Raw genomic sequence first — 21841 nt, 5'->3', positions numbered from 1 at the left:
ATTTGATAAGAGAGAGCATGTCCACTGCAGCTAGAATGGAGGATTTCGGGGAGGGAGAAGTAAAGGGGAATGGAAATGAGGACAATGGAAGGAAAGGAGACCGGAAAGATGGATGGAGGTCTGATAGAGAGGGCCTAGGATGCTGTCCTAAGAAACTGGAATTCTAACTACAAGGGGTAACATTTTTGGCATTTCACAAATGCAACTTCAAGAGTTCCTTAATATTTCAAAACTAAAAAGAGAAGTTTGAACTAACTTGGATTTCCATTATAAAGGGTAGTAAGGAAACCAGGCAAAGAAAAGTAGTGAGTGAAAGAAGAAAAATGAGACCTCAATGGCACAGAAATTATAACTGATCTCAAACCACCAAGAAGTGCCATTTTGTTTTGCAAATTTTTCTTTCATACCCTTATGTTGCTATTGCCCTTTGTTTTCTAAGATGACATATTGAAAGAGTTTTTTCTAAGTCTCTTGCTTGCGGGAGATAATAGTGGTAATGTTTCTGAGGAATTAGAGCATTAAATTGATGTTAGAAATTACGTCTTTTTTCTCTTTTTTTCTTCAACAGTGTCTTGTACATATTATGCTTAGTAAATGTTAAATGATGAATAAATGAGATAAGCCCAGAAGGATACAGCCTTTTGTTTGCCTCTGAGTTTATCCCTGAAATTATGATAAATTTTCTCGTTCTGCAAATTGGAAACTATAAAATCAAATCATTAGGATGTCTAGCACATAGTAACTACTCAATAAATATTGGCTGAATAAGTGGGTGAAATAAAACTCTAAGACAATCAAATGAAGCATCTGTTGACTATTTCTTGGGAGCATGGCACTGAAATTTTTTTAAAGATCTCATCTAGTTGGAGAAATATTGCAAGATGAATGTCGTGAACAGTATCATAGGAGCTCAAAGGAGGAAAGAATCTCTGTGGACTAGACAAATATGAAAAGGTTTCCAAAAAATGATGGACTTCACTAAAGTTTGAAATATTGGTATGATTTATAAATGTAGACAGGAAAATAAGTTGTTGAAGAACAAGGCATGTGTAGGAGCTTAGTGAGATGACTGTTTTGGGCTCATTAATTTATTAATTCTGCCACATTTTCTTTCTAATCCTAATGAATGATTAATGGTGCATTTCTTTCTTACTGTTTTTCAGGGCAGTGTTGGCCCTGTAGGACCAATTGGACCTGCTGGAATTCCTGGCCCAGTGGTATGGTTCTATTTGTATAATGGATATTTCCCTTTAATCTCTCTATGATATCACAAAATGTCACCTTTTTTCATAGGGTCTTTCAGGGAATAAAGGACTACCTGGAATCAAAGGTGATAAGGTGATTTAAATATTAATATTATAAAAATAATTTTTAAAATCACATTTGTCTTTTACTTTTCAGTCACAATTTATGAAATATTTTGTTTTTATGGAGTCTAATGTGTAGTATCAATTATATTAGTTTTCCTCAGAAGTAAGAAAAATAGAGAAATTATTCTTTTATAATGAATATTTGCTTTCTTATAATATTGCCATGTTTGTGATACATAAGTATCTTTGCATGAAATTGTGCTTTCCAGGGTGAACAAGGCACTGCAGGAGAGCTGGGAGAACCAGGGTATCCTGGAGACAAGGTAATGTTCATACCATTAATTTTATGTAAATATGAAAAAGTGTAAATTCAAAAGAAAGAACTGCTTATTATTTTATCCATGTCTTGTGTTAGAATGTGGTATCAATGTGGTTTTAAGTTCTTGTTTGAAACTTTTTTCTCAATATTTTAGCATACTTTATGAAATTTGTTAGCAGTTTGTAAATAGTAGTATATCTATCTGCCTTTTGTGCTATAATAACTTTCTCTTCTCTCTGTTATTCTCTTCTTTTAGGGTGCAGTTGGTTTGCCAGGACCACCAGGGATGAGAGGAAAGCCAGGGCCTTCAGTAGGTTTGAACTTTTGCTTTGCTCTTTGTAATTGACAGACTGCATGCCATGGCATGAGTCTCGACACTGTTGATCTAAGTAGGGTATAAGCCTACTGAACATTTGTCTCCTCAGTTTTAGAATATAGCAAATCCCTCAGGTATTCAGTTCACATTCCATAGACTTTTGGATTTCCCTCTACTCCCAACCCTAGGCCAAAGCCAAGTTTCTGAGAGTCCTAAAGATCTTGGTCATATTATTCTACTGAATAATCTATTATAGACAATATTTAAATTAAAACAATAGGCTTTGAAGCCAGAAAATATAAAGCATCTTAAATGATATTTTAACTTTTCAAAATATCAATTTTATTAAGGAAACAGTCTGAAGAAAAGGTAGCATGTTTGTACTCTCTTGTGGACCAAAATACTCTAAATCCTTATTTTGTTTCTAACCCTTGGATATCAATTAGATGAAAGAAAAAGATACCTTATATTGCTGTTAACATAAAACTCAAAAAATTATAAATCTAAAATTACTTAATTATTAGAGCTATTTAAATAAAATGATTAAAACATTAGACAATATATTTCTAAATATTAAAAATCATAATTATTGTAGCTAACATTTACTGACTATCTACACAATACCAGGTAGTATTCAAAGGACTATACATCTAAATTAATCTTCACAATAATCCTACAAAGTTGGTACTATTATTATTCCTATTTTTTATATTAAGAAAATTGAGACACAGTGTTAGAAAATGCCTAAGGTCACCTGGGTAGCCACCTACTTAGTAGGTGACCATTCAGAAAAACCTAGACAATCAGGTATGTCAGAGTTTATGCTTTTAGCTACTGTGCCATACTGTTTTAGGGTTTAATATTTTAAGATGGTTTTAGGATTTTAATATTGATTACAGCTCCGTGAAGGTGAAGGTGATTACAGATAGAAAAAATTAGATATAGGATTCAATTCTACGAAAAAGATAGAGATGATTATACATATAAAAATACATATAGGATTATAATTTATTAATGTCACATTAAAACATACATTTAAAAATGAGAGTGTTGTGTTCCTGAGCAGTTTATTGTGTTCCCTCTAGCTCTACCCTTCCGTCTAAGGATTGTTTATTTTTTTAATCTCAGGGAGCAGTATTAAATTACAGAACTTTATCCCGTTCTTTGTGACTTCTAACAGTGACAGTATTTTATATACATCTCTTAGGAATTATTTAACCCAAAGAACAATTTTTGGCATCTATTCGATGAAATGTTAGTGGTGACCTTTGCTTATACTAGTTTTTTGCCCTGGGTTTATTGCCATAAGGGCTTAGCCTCGTAAGCCATGTACCCTCCCTTGTACCCTTGAGTTGAATCTCGGAAGCTCTAGAGTGCGTAAACTGGATCGTGAGAATAGATCATGAAGCTAACAAACTACTTCTGTTTTTCAAGGATGGTTCTTAAATCATATAAAGACACTCTGATGTGCAGTGATTGGCAAAATAAGATCTTTTTTACATATTCCTTTTTTTTAAAAAAATAATGTGACAGTTTTCTATCCCTTGACCAAATAGGATGAAATGATACAATACATGCTCTAAGGGCACATTAACTAATAAATAATATAAGTATTATTCTTTTGTACCTTACAATTCACTTTTTGAGAAAACTAGAGTCAAGTAGCATGCTTACACAAGGCAAACCATTTTAGTGTTCCTTACTCTTTGATTAAATTTATATTTATAACACGTTTATGGGAGTAAAAAAATCATTGGCTAGAGAGACAAAGACCTGGATTCTGGTCCCAGCTCTGGCACTTAACCTACTAGCTAGGGTATTTAACCTTGGGTATTTAACTACCATGGTACCAGTTTATCATGTTTAAAATTAAAGTTAGGGCCACGCGTGGTGGCTCATGCCTGTAATCCCAGCACTTTGGGAGGCTGAGCCACCTCAGATCACGAGGTCAGGAGTTCGAGACCACCCTGACCAACATGGTGAAACCCCATCTCTACTAAAAATACAAAAATTAGCCAGGCGTGGTGGCGCACACCTGTAGTCCCAGCTCCTCAGGAGGCTGAAGCAGGAGAATAGCTTGAACCCGGGAGGCAGAGGTTGCAGTGAGTCAAGATTGTGCCACTGCACTCCAGCCTGAGTGACAGAGTGAGATTCCATCTCAAGAAAAAAAAAGAAAGAAAGTTAGGCCATATCATATGTAAGGTTCTGTATAGTCCTGTGATTATGATGTTTTTCTCTTTTAGAAATAGTACTTATTAATATTCCTCTAGTGCAAGCTAAAGAAAAGATAGAGAGCCTATTTCACCTTTAACACATTATCTTAAAGCCCTTGGTATTTTTTTCCTGAAAGAAGTCACAATAAATGCTAATGATGTTCTTTTAGGGCAGGGAGCAAGAGACAGTGAGAGTGAGTCTTTTACTTACTCATTTTACACTTTTGTACACTGTTCTAATAAAGAAAATTAATGTCAGCAGGAATTACTTTGCTAGGGAGATAATTGATTTTTTATTTGTCTTACCAAATTTTTGAAAACTACTTTGGGCCGAAGATAAGATAGGCATTCATGAATTAAAATTAGTGAGATAGCCTTGTCTTTAGTCTCTTGTTGTATCTATTACTTGTTTATATCTTTTTGTTTTAATTTAAAAAAATGTTTTCGGAGACAGGGTCTCCCTCTGTTGCTCAGGATAGAGTGTAATGGTGCCATCACAGCTCACTGCAGTCTCCAACTCTTGGGCTCAAGTGGTCCTTCCACCTCAGCCTCTCAAGTAGCAAGGACTGCAGGTGCTCACCACCATGCCCAGCTAATTAAAAAAAAAAAAAAAAATTGCAGAAACCAGGTCTTGTTTTGTTGCCCAGGCTAGTCTTAAACTCCTGGCCTCAAGCGATCCTCTCACCTCGGTCTCCCAGAGTGTGGGATTATAGGTGTGAGCCACTGCACCTGGCTGTATATATTAGTAGTAGAAAAACTGTAGATATTTGGCCAGGAAAACTTTGCTTTTTATGGAAGGACACACTTGTTTAATGAAAAGTTGCTTATGCAGAATCAGTTATTATATTAAGAAACAAACTCCCACACTCAATTATATAAGTTAATGCCTACCTAAAATATTTGTTTACTGTCATGGAAAGAATGCCAACATCATAAGGATGTCTTCCCTATTTTATAGATCCTACTTTTAATTTTCTGTTACCTAAGAGGTTGGTGTTACTAACTAATATTGTTTCCAAGTAGATCTAAGTTGTAACGTGAAATAATATTTTCAAGATATAAGAAAGAATGTCCTGATTTGGAAAGTTGGTACAGTTCTTAAATAGGAAAGCTTTTGCTCTACAAGTATTTTTAAAAAATAGAGAAAACTACCACTCTGAGGTTGTCAGTAAATACACTTTCATTTAGACCAAGAAAACAAACACAATTGTTATGCCCTATCCATTTTTTAGCTAGAGGTTTTTGTCATTTGTAGATGTTTATTTAATATTAGTCAGTTATCTATAGATAAGTAACTTTAAGTAACTTATAAGTTACTTAAAATGTCAGCTTTTATAAAGGAAAATTGACGTTCATAGGAAATTTGCAATCGAAGTTTTTCAAAACAAAGAATTATTCTGAAGAACAAGTAAAATCATTACACAATTTGTGTTTTTAAATATCTGATTGTCAATTAGCTTTTCTGAAAACAAAGCCCTAGGGTATTGCTATTTTATCCTCACTGTTTAGAAATTTAGCTTTGTGGTTGGATTTTGCCACTAGAGGGCTCCAGCGAGAGCCCCTCGCCCCATCTCTGTCTCTTTAAAGAGAGATGCTTGTCATTTTGAGAACTTCAGTATACAGATTCTGACGGATCACAGATTTTGTTTTTGTTTATTTGGAAAGGGAAACTTAAATGAGCCTTTCCATAGTATTTCACTGCCTTCCTCTAGGTTTGATTGCAGTAGCTGTATTCACTTGAGTGAATGCATATTAAACCCATAAACATCTTATTTAAAAACTTTTACAGTAATGATGATTACAAATTTTTAAAAAAGTCATTACAACCTTGTTTGACATAATAATATAATGACTACTATTTCTTTACCATATGCCTGTTTCTTCTTTTAATTGTGTTTATTAAGTTAATGTTTATACTTTGATCCTCCCCCCTCCCCATTTTAGGGCCAAACAGGTGACCCAGGACTCCAAGGACCATCTGGCCCTCCAGGACCAGAGGTAAAATATTGGTGGAAAGATAATAAATTTGAAACAAAATGGTGGAAATTAAACTTGTTTGGTAAAACATGTTTTAACATAGGAAGGTTAAGAAAGATCCTCTTTAAAGTTTGTATCTCTGTAAATAGTTTGGACTAAATTTTTCTGTTATGTCACGAGGTATGCAACAGGGATCCTAGGGAAACAGAAAAACACATTAGCCACATTTTCTCACTGATTAGGATCACAGCTGATTTATTTGTTCGGCACAGCTATTAATAACAAGTACTTGAGACTTGGAACCAAATTTCAGGAAAGAAACTCCACTGAATTATTAATGCAAAATGTTTCCAATTATTGCTATATCCATATATCATTGAAATCTCATACAGTATTCTAAAACAAATACAATTAAGTCTGTAGTACATATATCAAATTTGTTTGTATATACTTTAAAATTTGTGACTTTGGTTTAATGGTTGATACAGAGTGGCTTTCGTTTCTAAAATTCTATATAGAACATAAGCTTCTGAGATGAAACATTTGGATTAAAAAAATCATACTATGAGTCAGAACTATGAGTCAAAGCTATATTACATGGAGATGAAACTTCTGAAGCTCACTCTGGTTTCAAAAATATATGCCTATATTGATATGTGTGTGCCTGTGGGTGTCTACACACACACACATACACACAAGCACAGACATATCAGTGTACATACATATTTAATTCAAAGTTGTAGATTCAGCAGAAGGCTGAGAAAATAATTGGCATCAGAATAAATAAGTTAGAGCAATAATGTCATAGTGTCAGGGTAGTAGGCAGAGTTTCTAAGACTACTGCTGTACTGATGCTGTCTCCCTCTCTTTGTAAACCATAAGATCTATGGTTTACTTCGATTGCTTCGCAGCTGTCCTTCAGGGTTGGCTGATTTTTTTTTTAGAAAATGCCTATTCTTACTTACTGTATGATTTAAAAACACATTGGGTATTGATAGTTCAAAAATCTAAAAAGCAGGCTGGGCATGGTGCAATCCCAGCACTTTGGAAGGCTGACGTGAGAGGATCGCCTTGAGTCCAGGAGTTCGAGACCAGCCCTAGCAACACAGTGAAACCCTGGTGCTTAAAAAAAAAAAAAAAAAAAAAAAAAAAGGTTTTAAAAGTTAGCCAGGCCTGGTGGCTCACACCTGTAGTCCCAGCTATTTGGGAGGCTGAGGTTGGAGGATCACTTGAGCGTGGGGTGGCACCATTGTACTTCAGCCTGGGTGACAAAGTGAGACCCCGTCTTAAAAAAAAAAAAGAAGAAGAAGAAGAAGAAATCGTCTTCGAAACTTCATTGTACTTAGTTTTATATCAATAGAGAGGAAACAGGAAGTAAAATACAGTAGTATATTGATCTCTGCATTCTGATAAGAAGGAAATTGAGTAATTAAAACTAAAATTTCAGATTAGTATAAGCTTCTCCATATGAGCCTACAATTTTTATTTTAATTATTTTTAATGAAAGCTTTCCTGGAGTGAATAGTATTTACACTCTTGTCATACTGAGGATAAAGAATCTATTTTAATTTTCATGATCTTTAAAGGTTCTTATTATGACAGTATTGCCCCATTGTTACTGCAGTTACAGGTAATATGTACACTAGAAACGTCTATGTTGCTTCCTTGCTGTCAGTATGGTTTTCAGTCATTTTTCTTCTTTCTCATAAAGCTTGGTTAAAGGATGCATGAGCCATGTTTTCACTTACTACCTGATCTTCCAAAGATATTTCTTTATTTCTCTCTTCCCTTTAAAATTTCATAATATCCATCAACACTGAAAACATTGTGTCATTATCTCTGATTTCAGCACCGCTAATATAAGGTCCTGAGCCCCAGCCTTTTCAGAGTACCAGTCCTTCCTCTTCACCTGTCTTAAGTTTTTTCATGGAGCTAAAAATGTAACCTGTACTCTCTCAAGAACTGATACTAGATTGTTTTGGGAAACAGAGTCTAATCCAAGGAGCATAACTTTTTCTTGATCATAAAAATATAGTACATAGGCAACTATATATGAGACAACACTTTTATCCAAATCCTTCTCAACATTAAGCTTTTAATAAACTTGCAGGTCCAAGAATTTTAAATGGTATATTTAGTAGTAAACCAAGCCTGAAAACTTTCTGCTTGTATAGCGGATGAATTTTTCTCAGGTAAAGGGTCTTATGCATTGTGCTAAATTCAGACTTTATCCTGTATGCATTGACTAAAGATATTTAAGCAAGAGAATGGAATTATCAGACTTGTGCTTTATGCAAGGCAGCAGGGGAAAGGATAAAAGAGAAGAAGGGAAGGAGGGTTGCCAAGGAGACAAACTAAAGGTTATTTAGAAGGATGGTGCAGCAGAGCAGGGGATTGATGATGAGGTCCTGTGACAATAGAGAGGAAAGGATAGCTTAAAGAGAGAACTAGAAAATATAATTCACAACACATAAAACAATTAGTTTAGCTCATTCCAGTTGTGTGAGAGAGGAATAAAAGGCAATTTTAACACTTCTTGCTTGAAAAGTTGGGTAGAATGTGCATCATCATTCCAAAAATAGAAAATAAAAGAGGAAGAGGAGGAGGAGGAGAAGGAAGAGATTCAGGGTGGCTGGAAATAATGTTTTGGCTTTGAATCTGTTAAGGTTTAAAGGCCTTTAGGAGATATAGAAAATTAGTCTAATAAGTGTCTTAAAACTGTAGGCCTAAAGCTCAGAAAAGTAGACTAGAGATACATACTTATATAATCATCTGCATAAAGGTATTAGATGAAGCAATGTAATAGATGAATTAAAACAAAGTGTAAAAATACTACACCTGGAAACTCACTCTTGGAAGGCTACATTCTTTGTCTACAGTGCAGCAAAGTTTTAAGTTGGTAATAAAAAGTCAGTAAAATAACATTTTGGGTGACTGAAAAATGCATTCCTTAGTAACTTATGGTCTGGAGAGAAGAAATATCACAATAGAAATTAGAAAATGTTTAGAAGTGAATGAGAGCAAATCAGTATAAAAACTTGAGTGTTGCAGCTGAAGCAACATTTAGAGGACAATTTATATACAAATTTTCATTTTTCTTGAAAACAAGGAAGGTAAAAAATAAGTGAGTTATATACAGCATAACTCTAGGGATTTGTTTCAAAAGAAGAAAGAAGTTGAAAGAGATAAATAGGATAGTCTCTGTTTTCTTAGTCTTGAGACTAAATCTCAAGAGTAAGGGGACTGTGCAGGAGAAAGGGGCTGGAGGAGCTCTTTGAAAAGTAAGTGAGTGAGTGACTGCGGAATCACAAAATAATTTCTGAGTTGTTGGTTAAGGTAATTTTTGGATAAGGTTTTTGTTTGTTTGTTGTTGTTTTTGTTTTTGTTTTTGAGACAGAGTTTCACTCTTTCACCCAGGTTGGAATGCAGTGGTGCTGTCTTGGCTCACTGCAACCTCCGCCTCCCAGGTTCGAGCGATTCTCCTGCCTCAGCCTTCCAGGTAGCTGGGATTACAAGTGCCTGCCACCACGCCTGGCTAATTTTTGTATTTTTAGTAGAGACGGGGTTTTGCCATGTTGACTAAGCTGGTCTCAAACTCCTGACCTCAGGTGATCCACCTGCGTTGGCCTCTCAAAGTGCTGGGATTACGGGCATGAGCCACCATGCCTGGCCCAATTTTTGGTTAGTTTGAAATGTAAGAGGCTTTTGCCTGAAATGCAGTCACAAAGCTCTGTACATTTTGTTGTAAGGGGATTTCAGATTTGAATACGATCTTCCCACTGCCAAAAGGATGACACATGGTCAGTTATATGATTCTCCTGTCTTTTGGATTAGAACATATTAATTATTCAAAAGGAGGTAGCAATTCATTGTATTATGTCATTTCCACTATTCAATATAGATGGAAGTTATAATGTGAAAGCATAATTCAGTAAAAGTAATTCTATTAGGGGCCAAAATGATGAGACCTACATATGTACTTCTATGATAGCTTTTGTTAATAACTAGGTCATAAAAGGTTTAAGATAATATCTGAAAATTACAGAATTTGGGGGTTAACATCTTCTGAATGAGAATTGAGGAGTTAGTCTGAGTACCTTGAGCAAATTACTTCAACTCCCTGGGCCTTTCTTCATCTGTAAAACAGAAATATTAACAGTACCAACCTCATAAAGTTGTTTTATTACACACATTAATTCATGTAAAACACTTCAGCATGTAGTTAATAGGAAACATTCAGTATGTATTAGCTGCCACCACCACTGCTACCACCACCATAATTGAAGACAGCACACATTGTCTAGACCCAAGGCAAAAAAGCCTGGCCAGTTCAAGATCAGAAAGAATGCCAATGTAACTGGAGTGAGCAGAATGAATGAAGAGGAAAGTGGTATACAACGAAGTTGGAAAAGACAGGGGATATATCATGTATGCCCTCACAGAGGAGAGTGAGAAGTTTGGTTTTAGTTCTAAGGGCAGCAGGAAGCCATGAGAGGCTTTAAATAGGGCAGTGGCATGATCTGATCTGATTTATGCTTTTCAAAGGTTACTCCGGCTGCTGAGTGAACCTAAGACTGTGGGGAGAAACAGTGCTGAAAGTAGGGACATGATTTTTTGTTTTTATTTATTTATTTATTTATTTGAGATAGAGTCTCGCTCTGTCGCCCAGGCTGGTCCACCTGCCTTAGCCTCCCAAAGTGCTGAGATTACAGGGGTAAGCCACCACGCCCGGCCAGTAGGGCGATGATTTAAGGAGATTATTTTACTTATTTGAATGAATAGTAATTTTAGTTTTTGATAATAAAACCATACCAGCTATAGAAAGTGATTTTTGATTTTTCAACCTTACCTGGGCATTACTATCACCTGTAGAACTTTTTTTTTAAAGGCTGGGCACGGTGGCTTATGCTTGTAATCCCAGCATTTTGGGTGGCTACAATGAGAAGACTCTTGAGCCTAGGAGTTCAAGACCAGCCTGGGGCAACATAGTGATGCTTTGTCTCTATTAAAAAGAAAAAACACACACAGATTCCCAGGGCCAATCTCAAAAATGCTGAATCAGAATCATTGGGGGTTGCTCCACAGGTGATTAAGAGCAATAATAAAGAACCACATCTTATTTTTCTGTTCTTTATGGCAGCAGAACCTTTATCCAACAGAATGAGAGTGTTTTCAACCCAGTAAGGTATAAGATCACCAAAGAAGTCAGAACATTCTCCTTGTTCTCTGCGTGGAAATGATCATCTCATTCTGTTTTAGCAACCTGGGAAAATTATTACTACCATTTACTGCAGCATAGCATGACACAGAGATAGCATTCTATAAATGTTTTTAAAAATAAGGTGATAAAAGAAAGACACTAATAGGCTTTGCTATGGATTTTTTTCCATTAACATTTAATTTGCACGGGAGCTGGAGCAGAGAAGGAGAACTGGATTGCCTTTGCAGTACAGGGTGAATGTGATTCAAAAGCGCAAGTTTTATAGTACCAAGAGCGTATGAAGCAGCCTGAGATAAGAGTAGGAGAAGGGCAGGTAACTTAGAAGACAGTCTCACAGACAGAAAAATAATCCGAGTTAGCCCAGTGAACTAATTATACATGTTGGCAACATTTACAGTCATAAAATATCTTACAATTGTATTTATTAATCATTATTTTTCTATGGAATAATTAGATTAAATTCTATAAGGCTAAAATCAGGGGCTAAGCCTTCCTCAATAGCCATTACCACTTTAGAGTAGTGTAATCTTAGTGGTTAAGCTGAGTTTATTCATGAGTAACTAAAAGGTACAGAAAAATAATTCATATGTTTTTCTTTAAAACCGTGTGAGGAAACTCATATTAAAAGTATGCTTATATTAAACAGTAATTTTAACGGTGTATTTTCTTCCAGAAAACTTAGAGAAATTATTCTATAAGGCAAAGCTATATAGGACAAAGTTAGATAAGTGTACTACCCTCCTTACTTTTCTGCCCGGTCCTCATCCTCTTATCCTTTTTCAATGTTCTCACCTACCCCTGAGGTATCCAATCTCAGTAGTTTCTGGTGTATCCTTCTTGTGTGTTGTGTGTGTGTGTATGTTTTGCTTGTTTAAGGGGCAGATGTATGTGTATTTTCTTATACTTTTTTATTACATAAAAGTTACATAGTATAGATACTTTTTTGCACTCTGCTTTCTTTTTTTTTTTTTTTTTTTTTTTTTTTTTGAGACGGAGTCTTGCTCTGCCACCCAGGCCGGAGTGCAGTGGCCGGCTCTCAGCTCACTGCAAGCTCCGACTCCCGGGTTCACGCCATTCTCCTGTCTCAGCCTCCCGAGTAGCTGGGACTACAGGCGCCCGCCTCGTCGCCTGGCTAGTTTTTTGTATTTTTCTTAGTAGAGACGGGGTTTCACCGTATTAGCCAGGATGGTCTCGATCTCCTGACCTCGTGATCCGCCCATCTCGGCCTCCCAAAGTGCTGGGATTACAGGCTTGAGCCACCGCGCCCGGCCGCACTCTGCTTTCTTTACTTAAAAATATATCCTGGAAAACACAGCATATCAATTCATGGAGCTCTTCTTTATGTAATTTTGTAGCTTCATAATACTTCATTGTGTGGATGTATCAGTTTATTCAGTCATTCTCCTACATATGGAAATGTAGTTTGTTTCCAGCATTTTGCAATTACAAACACTCCTGCAATGAATAAACTTGTGCTTACGTATTTCTGTATGGTTGGAGTCGCATCTTCATGGTGAATTGCTAGAATTGGATTGCTAGGTCAAAAGAAGATATTGTTAGATATTGCCAAATTCTTCTCCGAAAGAATTGCATTCCTATCAACATTTCTGTAATTATGACATTTCTCTCACTATGAATGACACTGAAAATCTTTTTATGTTTGAGGACTGTTTTATAATCTTTCTTGTGAAATGTCCGTTTATGTTTTTTGCCCATTTTTCTACTAGGTATTTGGTCATTTTACTCTAATGTTTAAAATTATTTGTGTATTAGAGAAATTAGCCCTTTACCTGTGATAACTATGGCAAGTAATTTTTTCCTAATTTGTCACTTGTCTTTTGACTTTATTTGTAGAGTTTTTTGACAGGAAACAGCTTTACATTTTTAAATAGCCAAATTTGTCAATCTTTTAGGGAATTTGGATTTTGAGTCATCATTAGAGAACCTTTTCCTATATCCAGGTTTTAAAGAAATCACCTATGTTTTCTTCTGATTCTTGATTAGTTTTCTTTTTGTATTTAGGTCTCTGAAACACTAAAAGTTTTGTGTGTGTGTGTGTATGTCTGTTGTGATTTATGTATTTCATTTCACATTTTTCTAAATGGCTAATCGGTTTTCCCAGAATCATTCATTAAACAGTCTATCTTTGCTTCAGTATCATAGTTTATTTTAAATTATGCTACCTATGTCATACACAGTCACACACTGCATGCATCGTTTTGGTCATTGATGGGCCTCATATAAAACCCTAGTCCCATAAGATTATAACAGAACTGAAAAATTTGTATCACCTGGTGATGTCATATAAAGGCTTTGTGACATCATTACTCACATGTTTTGTGGTGATGCTGTTGTAAACAAACCTACTGTGTTGTCAGTCATATAAAAGTGTACAGTAATGCCCTGGGCCTTCACATTCACTCACTGCTGATTTACTGATTCACCCAGAGCAACTTCTGATCCTGCTGGCCCCATTCATGGTAAGTGCCCTACATAGGTGTACCATTTTTTATCTTTTATACTACATTTTTACTGTACCATTTGTATGTTTATATAGATTTGGATACACAAATACCATTGTGTTACAATTGCCTACAGTATTTAGTACAGTAACATACTGTACAGGTTTATCGTCTAGAAGTAATCGGCTATACCATATAGCTCAGGTGTGTAGTAGACTACACTATCTAGGTCTGTGGAAGTATACTCTATGATGTTCACACAATGACAAAATTGCCTGACAAAATATTTCTTAGAACAAATACCCATCATTAACTGATACATGACTGTACTAAATTTCTACTTCTTGGATCCATGTCTGTACTTTTATTTTCTCTTCCATCTGAGTGGCTGTCTGTTCATGCACAAGTACCACCTTGGTTTAATGACAGAAACTTTATGTTGCATTGAGATGTCTGGAGAGGTTTTCAGTCCTCTGAGCTTTTTTCAGTGTTTTCCTGGCTACACTTGCCTTCTTGTTTTTCCATATAAACCTTAACATCAATTTATCTAGCTTCATTAACAAATATTGTTAGTATGTTTATTGGCTTCAACTTACACTTACAAATTAAGGGAGTGCTGGGATCTTTATGATATTGACTCAGTCTTTTCGAGAACAACGTTGGGGGGGTTGTCTTTCATTTGTTCAGATCCAGTTTTGTGTTTTTCAGGAGTGTTTTAAAATATTCCTTAGGTTTTGCACATTTTTTGTTAAATTTTTTCTTCAGCATTTTATATTTTTTGTTGTTATAGTAAAACGGATTTTCTCTGCCATTATATTCTCGAATACATTTTTGTTTATGTGTCCAAAGATTATTGATTTTTCAATGTTAATGTTATATCCTGTTACCTTAATGGTTTCTTTCTTTTTTTTTTTTAGTTAGTTTTACTATTGATTTTCCAGAGTTTTCTAGACATGCTCTCATGTAATTTTAAAATAGAGATCATTTTAGTTCTTCTTTCCCACTTCTTAAATCTCTAAGTTAATTCTCATGGTTAATTGTGTTGTAATACCTGAGTACAATGTTAAAGAAGTAGTGAGCATCCTTGATCTGTTCTTGATGTTAGTGGAAACATTAGCGTGATTTCTCATAAAGTAAATGCCATCATGAAGATTAAAATATTCATATTTTATTACATTAAAGAGATAGGCTGGGGATTGCTTGAGCCCAGGAGTTCAAGACTGGCCTGGGCAGCATGGCAAAACACTGTCTCTACAAAAAAGACACAAAAATTAGCCTGGCATGGTGGTGTGTACTTACAGTCCCAGCTCCTCAGGAGGCTGAGGTGGGAGGAACAGTTGAGCCCAGGAAGCAGACGTTTTGGTGAAGTTTTTGCACCACTGCACTCCAGCCTGGGCAACACAGCAAGACTCCCCCCCCCACCAAAAAAAGAAAGATTAAAAAAAGAAATATCCATTAATTTATATTTTCTTGAATGTTTTAAATCACGAATGATTATTATATTTTGTCAAATATATATACTTGGTTAAAGGTTTTATATTTCCTACATGTATGGAGATAATGATGTATTTTTTCTGTTTGGATCTATGTGTATGGCATATTAATGGATTTTTTTTTTTTATTGACCCAACTTGCATTCTTGAAATATATTCTACTTGATTGTGGTGATCCTATTATCCTCTACAAGAGTGGTACATTTGTTACAGTTAATGAACCTACATTGACACATCATAACTATCTCCCAAGGTTCACAGTTTACGTTAGTGTTAGTGTTCACTCTTGATGTTGTGCTTTCTATGGGTTTGGAAAAATATGTAATGATTTACCACTATATTATTATACAGAGTATTTTCACTGCCCTAAAAATCCTTTCTGCTCTGCCTAGTCATCCCTCCTCTCCCCTGCCCCCAGCAACCTATGGGCACTGATCTTTTGACTGTCTTCATAATTTTCTTTTCCAGAATGTCAGGCAGTTGGAATCGTACAGTATGTAGTCTTTTTAGATTGACTTCTTTTACTTATTAATATGCAATTAAGATTCCTCCATGTTTTTTCATGGCTTCATAGCTCATTTCTTTTTAGCACTGAATAATATTCTATTGTCTGGATATACCACAGTTCATCCATTCACCTACTAAAGGACATCTTAGTTGCTTCCAGGTTTTGGCAGTTATGAAGCTGCTGTAAATAGTCATGTGCAGGGTTTTGTGTGTACATAAATTTTCAATTCCTTTGGGTAGAATTAAGGAGTCTGGCTTCTGGATCACACAGTGAAAGTATGTTTCGTTTTGTAATAGACTCCCTGTCTTCCAAAGTGGCTGTGCCGTTTTGCATTCCAACCGGCAGTGAATAAGAGTTTCTTTTGCTCTACATCCTCACCAGCATTTCGTGTCAGTGTTCTGGATTTTGGCCATTTTAGTGAGTGTGCAGTGGCACCACATGGGTTTTGTTGTTGATGGTGGTGGGTTTGTTTGTTTGCTTGTTTTGAGACAGAGTTTCACTATGTCACTCAAGCTGGAGTTCAGTAGAGTGACCATGGCTCACTGTAGCCTCAACTTCCTGGGCTCAAGTGATCCTCCCTCCTCAGCTGCCTGAGTAGGGAGGACCACAGCCATGTACCACGGCGCCCAGCTGTTTTTATTATTATTATTATTATTATTATTATTATTTGTAGAGACAAGGTCTGACTATGTTGCCCAGGCTGGTCTCAAACTCCTGGACTCAAGCAGTCATCATACCTTGGCCTCCCAAGTGCTGCGATTAAAGGCGTGAGCCACTGGAACCAGCCCCCATTGTTGTTTTAATTTGCAGTTCCCTAATGACATATAATTTGGAGCGTCTGTTCATATGCTTATTTGCCATCTGTGTATCTTCCTTGGTGAGGTGTTTGTTAAGGTCTTTGGCCTTTTTAATTTTTTTTTTTAATTGTTGAGTTTTAAGAGTTCTTTGCATATTTGGGGTAACAGTTCTTTATCAGATGTGCCTTTCGCGAATATTTTCTTCCAGTCTGTGGTTTGTCTTCTTATTCTCTTGACATTGTTCTCTGCAGGGCGGAAGTTTTAAATTTTAATGAAGTTCAGTATGGATTGTGTCTTTGGTGTTGTTTCTACAAAGTAATTGCCATACTCAAGGTCATCCAGATTTTCTCCTGTATTATCTGCTAGGATTTTATAATATTGCATTTCACATTAGGTCTATGATCTATTTTGAGTTAATTTTTGTGACAGGTGTAAGGTCTGTGTCTAAATTCGTTTCTGTTTTGCATGTAGATGTCCAGTTATTTCAGCAGCATTTGTTGAAAAGACTATCTTTGCTCTATTGTATTGCCTTTGCTCCCTTGTCAAAGATCAGTTGACTGTATTTATGTGGGTCTATTTCTGAGTTCTCTATTCTGTTCCACTCATCTACTTATCTATTGTTTCTTCACTACCACACCATCTTGAATATTGTAGCTTTATAGTAAGTCTTGAGGTCTAGTAGTATCAGTCCTCCAACTCTATCCTTCTCTTTCAAGTTGGGTTGGCTATTTTGGGTCTTTTGCCTCTCCGTATAAAGTTTAGAATCTGTCTGTCAGTATCCACAAATAACTTATGGGATTTTGTTTGGTATTGCATTGAATCTATAGATCTCGTTGGGAATAATTTACTTAATCCTTTTTTATTTCTTTTATCATAATTTTATAATTTTCCCCATATAAGTTTTGTACTTATTTTCTTAGGTTCATACCTAAATGTTTCATTTTTTGGTGCTGTATTGTGTTTTTAATTTCAAATTTCATTTGTTTGTTGTTGGTATATAAGAAGCCAATTAACTTTTGTTTATTAACCTTGTATCCTACAACCTTGCTATAATTGCTTATTCATTCCAGGAGGATTTTGTTCATTTTTTTCTGATTTTCTACATAGCCAATCATGTCATCTGTGACAAAGGCAGCTTTATATTTTCCTTCTCCATCTGTATAGTTTTTACTTCTTTTTCTGGTCATATTGCATTATCTAGGACTTCCAGTATAATGTTGACAAGGAGTCATAAGAGGGGATATTGTTGCTTTGTTCCTTTTCTAATTTCTTTTTATTCTTTTATTTTTATTTATAAAATTATTAAGGTCTTTTTTTTCTCTCATCATTACTTTAAATGTATTCAATAGACTTCCATATGGAGTATGTTTTATTAAAATTACTTTTTGATATTTTATAATTTCAATTTGTATATGCCTTCTCACCCAGTAATTATTTAAATAGGCAATTTTTGAATTTTCAAGTGGGAGAGCTTTTTCAGTTTTGATTTTGTTAATAATTTCTGGTTTCATTGCATGGTGATCAGAGACTTTTTTTTACTTTATAGAACTTACTGACCTTTTTCTTTTTTACCTAGTATATGTTCACTTTTTGTGAATGTTCAATGTCTTCTTGACAAGATGGTATATTCTTATTATCAGGTGCAAAGTTTGGTATGTAGTGATTTGCCCTTCCTTATTGATTATGTTATTTAGATTTGCTGTATCTTCACTTATTTTTGTTTTACATGATCTGTCTGTGTTAGTAGGAGGGACTGTGGCCTCTGTCAATCCAGTTGCTCTCAGAGCCACAACTGGTACTTTTCTCACTCTTTCACTATCCATGTTACATTCCCCTCACCCTCAGCTATCACCTCAGCCGATCTTGGTAGCTTATCTGGTATTATAACCTAAACCTTCATTGCTGAAGAGCAGGTATGTTTGACAGGAATGCAAGAAGGTGCCCAGTGTATCACCTGAGTTTCATATGTCTTCCTTCCTGCCTTTATTGTATAAAAGCAGTCTTGCTTCCTTTTGTTTATCAGGGTCAATTAGTCATGCCAGTGTGGTGACTTCTCTTTTTATTTGTTCAGACCTGATCACAAAAACTCCAAAGTGCTCTGGTAGCAGCCATAACTTTTAGTTTAGTAAGACCTTTGTTGTATCTCCTGTCAAGAGAGAACCCCCACTTCAGGTAACAAGATCTTCAACCCTGTAGAGTTCAGTGTGGGGTGAAGGAAGCACAGAATGCAGTGTGTCATTGGGAGTGATGGTAAATAGGACCATACCTGCTTCCACCCCTCGGTCTTTAGACCCAAATGTTCATCCTTTTTGGGACAAAACTCCATATAGGGGTCAGTAATTTAATAAATCCACTGTGTCCTAAAGGGTAATACACCATTTTTTCACATTATTTTCTTTTAACTGGCACATCAGTTAAAACTTTAGAAGGAAGTTCCAATGTTACATGAGGCTGGATGCCTCTAGATTGGGCAGGATAAAAACTAATGGATTATATCATGGGCCTACTCCTTGCACCTCCTTCACTATAAAGAGGGTCTCCATTTTTGGATGCTGTGTTCTGTGAGGTTTCCTGTTTGTGGATCAGGCATTCTGTAAGTCTCTAGATAGTGGTGCTAGTAGAACTTTAGAGACAAGAAAGGTAAACTCTTACCCAAAATAGATAACTATCTCTGTGAGGATGAACTATTGATACTTCCGGGTTGGAAGGGGCCCAAGGTAAGAAATTTGCCACAGAGTAGCTATTTGTCTTCTTCGAGGAATGGTGCCATAACGGGGACGTTGTTGGTCTTTTTAGCTGACAAATGGAACTTTCAGAGTCAGCAGAAGCTGGAACATCCTTGGTAAGTGATAGTACATGCTGTTGGGCTCATACATAACTTCTGTCTTTGCTGCCATGTCTTCTCCATTCATGTGACACTCATGCCAGTCTGGGAGTGACCAAAGATGAAGGCTGCCTGATGTCAACTGGCCAAGTCATTCCATCTACTTGGTATTTTATAAACTCCTTCATGGTATATGCTTCCTGGTGGGCATTCATGTGTGAGATAGAACTCTTCATACTCTTTCCCTAATCCCGTGTGTCTGTTCGTGTGACTGTACCTCAGATCTCTCTCTTCCTCTATTTTTTCTCCTCCCAGACCCCTGACCAGATAACCATGCCATTGATTACTGCCCAAGAATCTATGTATCCTCACTTCAGGTCACTTCTCTTGACACACAAAAGATGATGAGCTGGTACACTGCTCACAGATCTACTCATTAGGATGACTTTTTTCTTCTCTGTTGTTATTCAGGTACTCATAAGTATACCTTTTTTGCTGTTGCTATCCATTTTCAACTAGAACTGCTTATCCAGCTGACCCAACCATAAACCAAGCTCCTCCAGCTAGTCATATGGGAGCTATTTTCTCACCCTAACACATATTCCTTTAGTTATAAGCCAGGAGAAGGGAACTGCAGTGAGTGTGAAGCTGACATTGGGGTTTGGGCTACCTATTAATGCAGCTTACTTGTTCCTCCTGGTCCCACTTGGGTTCAATCCTGTATATAACATTTCTCCTGTATCATGGATTGCTGCTAGTGCCCATCTGAATTTATGTCTTGGCAGCCTAACAGAACCCAGGATATAATGGCAAGTTCTAAGTGTGTGGTTACTTGATGTCCCATAGTCAAGTGTCCTTCCTTTACGAGGTTCCAGTAACACCAAAAACTGTTTCTCAAAAAGCATATTATTTTCTGCTTCAGATGACATGGCCTTACTCCAGAATTCCAGAGGCAGCATTTGTTTCTCTCACTGCAAACTGCCATAGGCTTCATACTGCATCTTCTTCCACTGTAATACCTCCAATACTAGAGGATCTTCTTGATTAAATGTACAAGTGGCAGGACTGATTGTACCATGTCGTAGATTTATGATGTTGCCCTTTCCTGTTTTGGGTGCCGCTCAAAGCTAGCAGCCTTCAGTGTCACCTGGTATATAGGCTAAAGTAGTATTCCTATGTATAGAATGGTTTGCTCCCTGGACTCCAAAAGGCATGCCTTTCCTTTTTTTTTTTTTTTTTTTTTTGTGGTGGAGTATGTAAGACTCTCAACTTGCTCTTGCCTTAAAGGGGCTATTCAAGTATATCCCTAACCACTGGGATCCTAAATCTTCAGAGAATTGGCCAGCTTATGAATCTTTGAAGGGTGTATATCCTACCATCTTGAGTGCATGTGTCTTGCCAAATTCTCTATTGTACTAGCCATCTCTTGCTATTCTTGTTCAATCAGCATGACATCATGTATGCAGTGGATTGGGGTAATGTTCTGTGGCATTCACTGAAGGTTCAGATCTCTTCAGACTGAACCTGTATCATATGACAGAGGTAGGAGAACACAGGAAAACTGTAAGTGACTATTGTCCATCCTATATGAATGCAAACTAGTTTTTTATTACCTTTTTTAATTTTAAAGGAAAAAAGTACATTTGCTTAATTGGTGACTATATATCATTTATGGGAAGACTTAGTAATCTTCTCTAGCGATCATACTACATCTGACAAAGCAGCTGTAACTGGGGCTGTGGTAGTCTACAGTCACCCTTCAGAATCTATCTGATCTCTGCAGGAGCCCGCCTGGTGAATTCAGCAATGCTGTGATAGGGACCACCACTGCTACATCTTTTAGGTTTTTAATGGTGGCACTCATCTATGACATCCCCCTACACACAATGTGACTGACAGTCATAGAGATGTGATTGGCTGATCATCAGAACCCAAAGATCCACCTATGGGAATATCTCTGCCTTTTATGCTCTTCTTTAGACAATCCAATTCTTACTATTCATTTTCAACAGATCTTTCTCGGATATCTATTATATATGTCAATCACTAAGAAAAAACGTGCTGAGGTGAATAAGATTAGGTCCTGACTTCAGGAGCTTATAGTCAAGAAGTCAATATTCAATTCTTATACCATGTCAAAGCCTCTACTGTCTCTGTCTGTCCTTTTTCCCAGGCATCAGGTTTGATTAGGTTTGATAAAATTAAAATTTAAAAATCAGGTCATCCCTTGAAAGTCTAGAATCAGTGCAGTCCTCAGAGAAAGTTGTAAAATAGTTGAAGAATTTTTTTTTTTTCCTGAGGCTCTTAGTCTCTCCTTTATGTGTGTGTGTGTGTGTGTGTGTGTGTGTGTGTGTATTTACCCCCTTGGGCATGAGTTCTTTTCCATCTCAAACAATCGGTG

At 36.3% G+C, this 21841-nt stretch overlaps 1 protein-coding gene across 1 annotated transcript in view; it reads left to right on the top strand.

Moving 5' to 3' along the window:
- The window catches only part of COL24A1 (collagen type XXIV alpha 1 chain), a 388650-nt gene that overhangs the window by 122232 nt on the left and 244577 nt on the right, over positions 1-21841 (top strand). Inside the window, exons 15-19 of the mRNA XM_033225467.1 lie at positions 1164-1217; positions 1294-1338; positions 1580-1633; positions 1886-1939; positions 6103-6156. Of these exons, the coding sequence (XP_033081358.1) occupies positions 1164-1217; positions 1294-1338; positions 1580-1633; positions 1886-1939; positions 6103-6156 (261 nt within the window). The remainder of the gene's footprint in view (positions 1-1163; positions 1218-1293; positions 1339-1579; positions 1634-1885; positions 1940-6102; positions 6157-21841) is intronic.

Source organism: Trachypithecus francoisi, unplaced genomic scaffold, assembly GCF_009764315.1.
Source record: "Trachypithecus francoisi isolate TF-2019V2 unplaced genomic scaffold, Tfra_2.0 Lachesis_group12, whole genome shotgun sequence".
Lineage (NCBI taxonomy): Eukaryota > Metazoa > Chordata > Mammalia > Primates > Cercopithecidae > Trachypithecus > Trachypithecus francoisi.
This window is presented reverse-complemented; position numbering and strand designations above follow the sequence as displayed.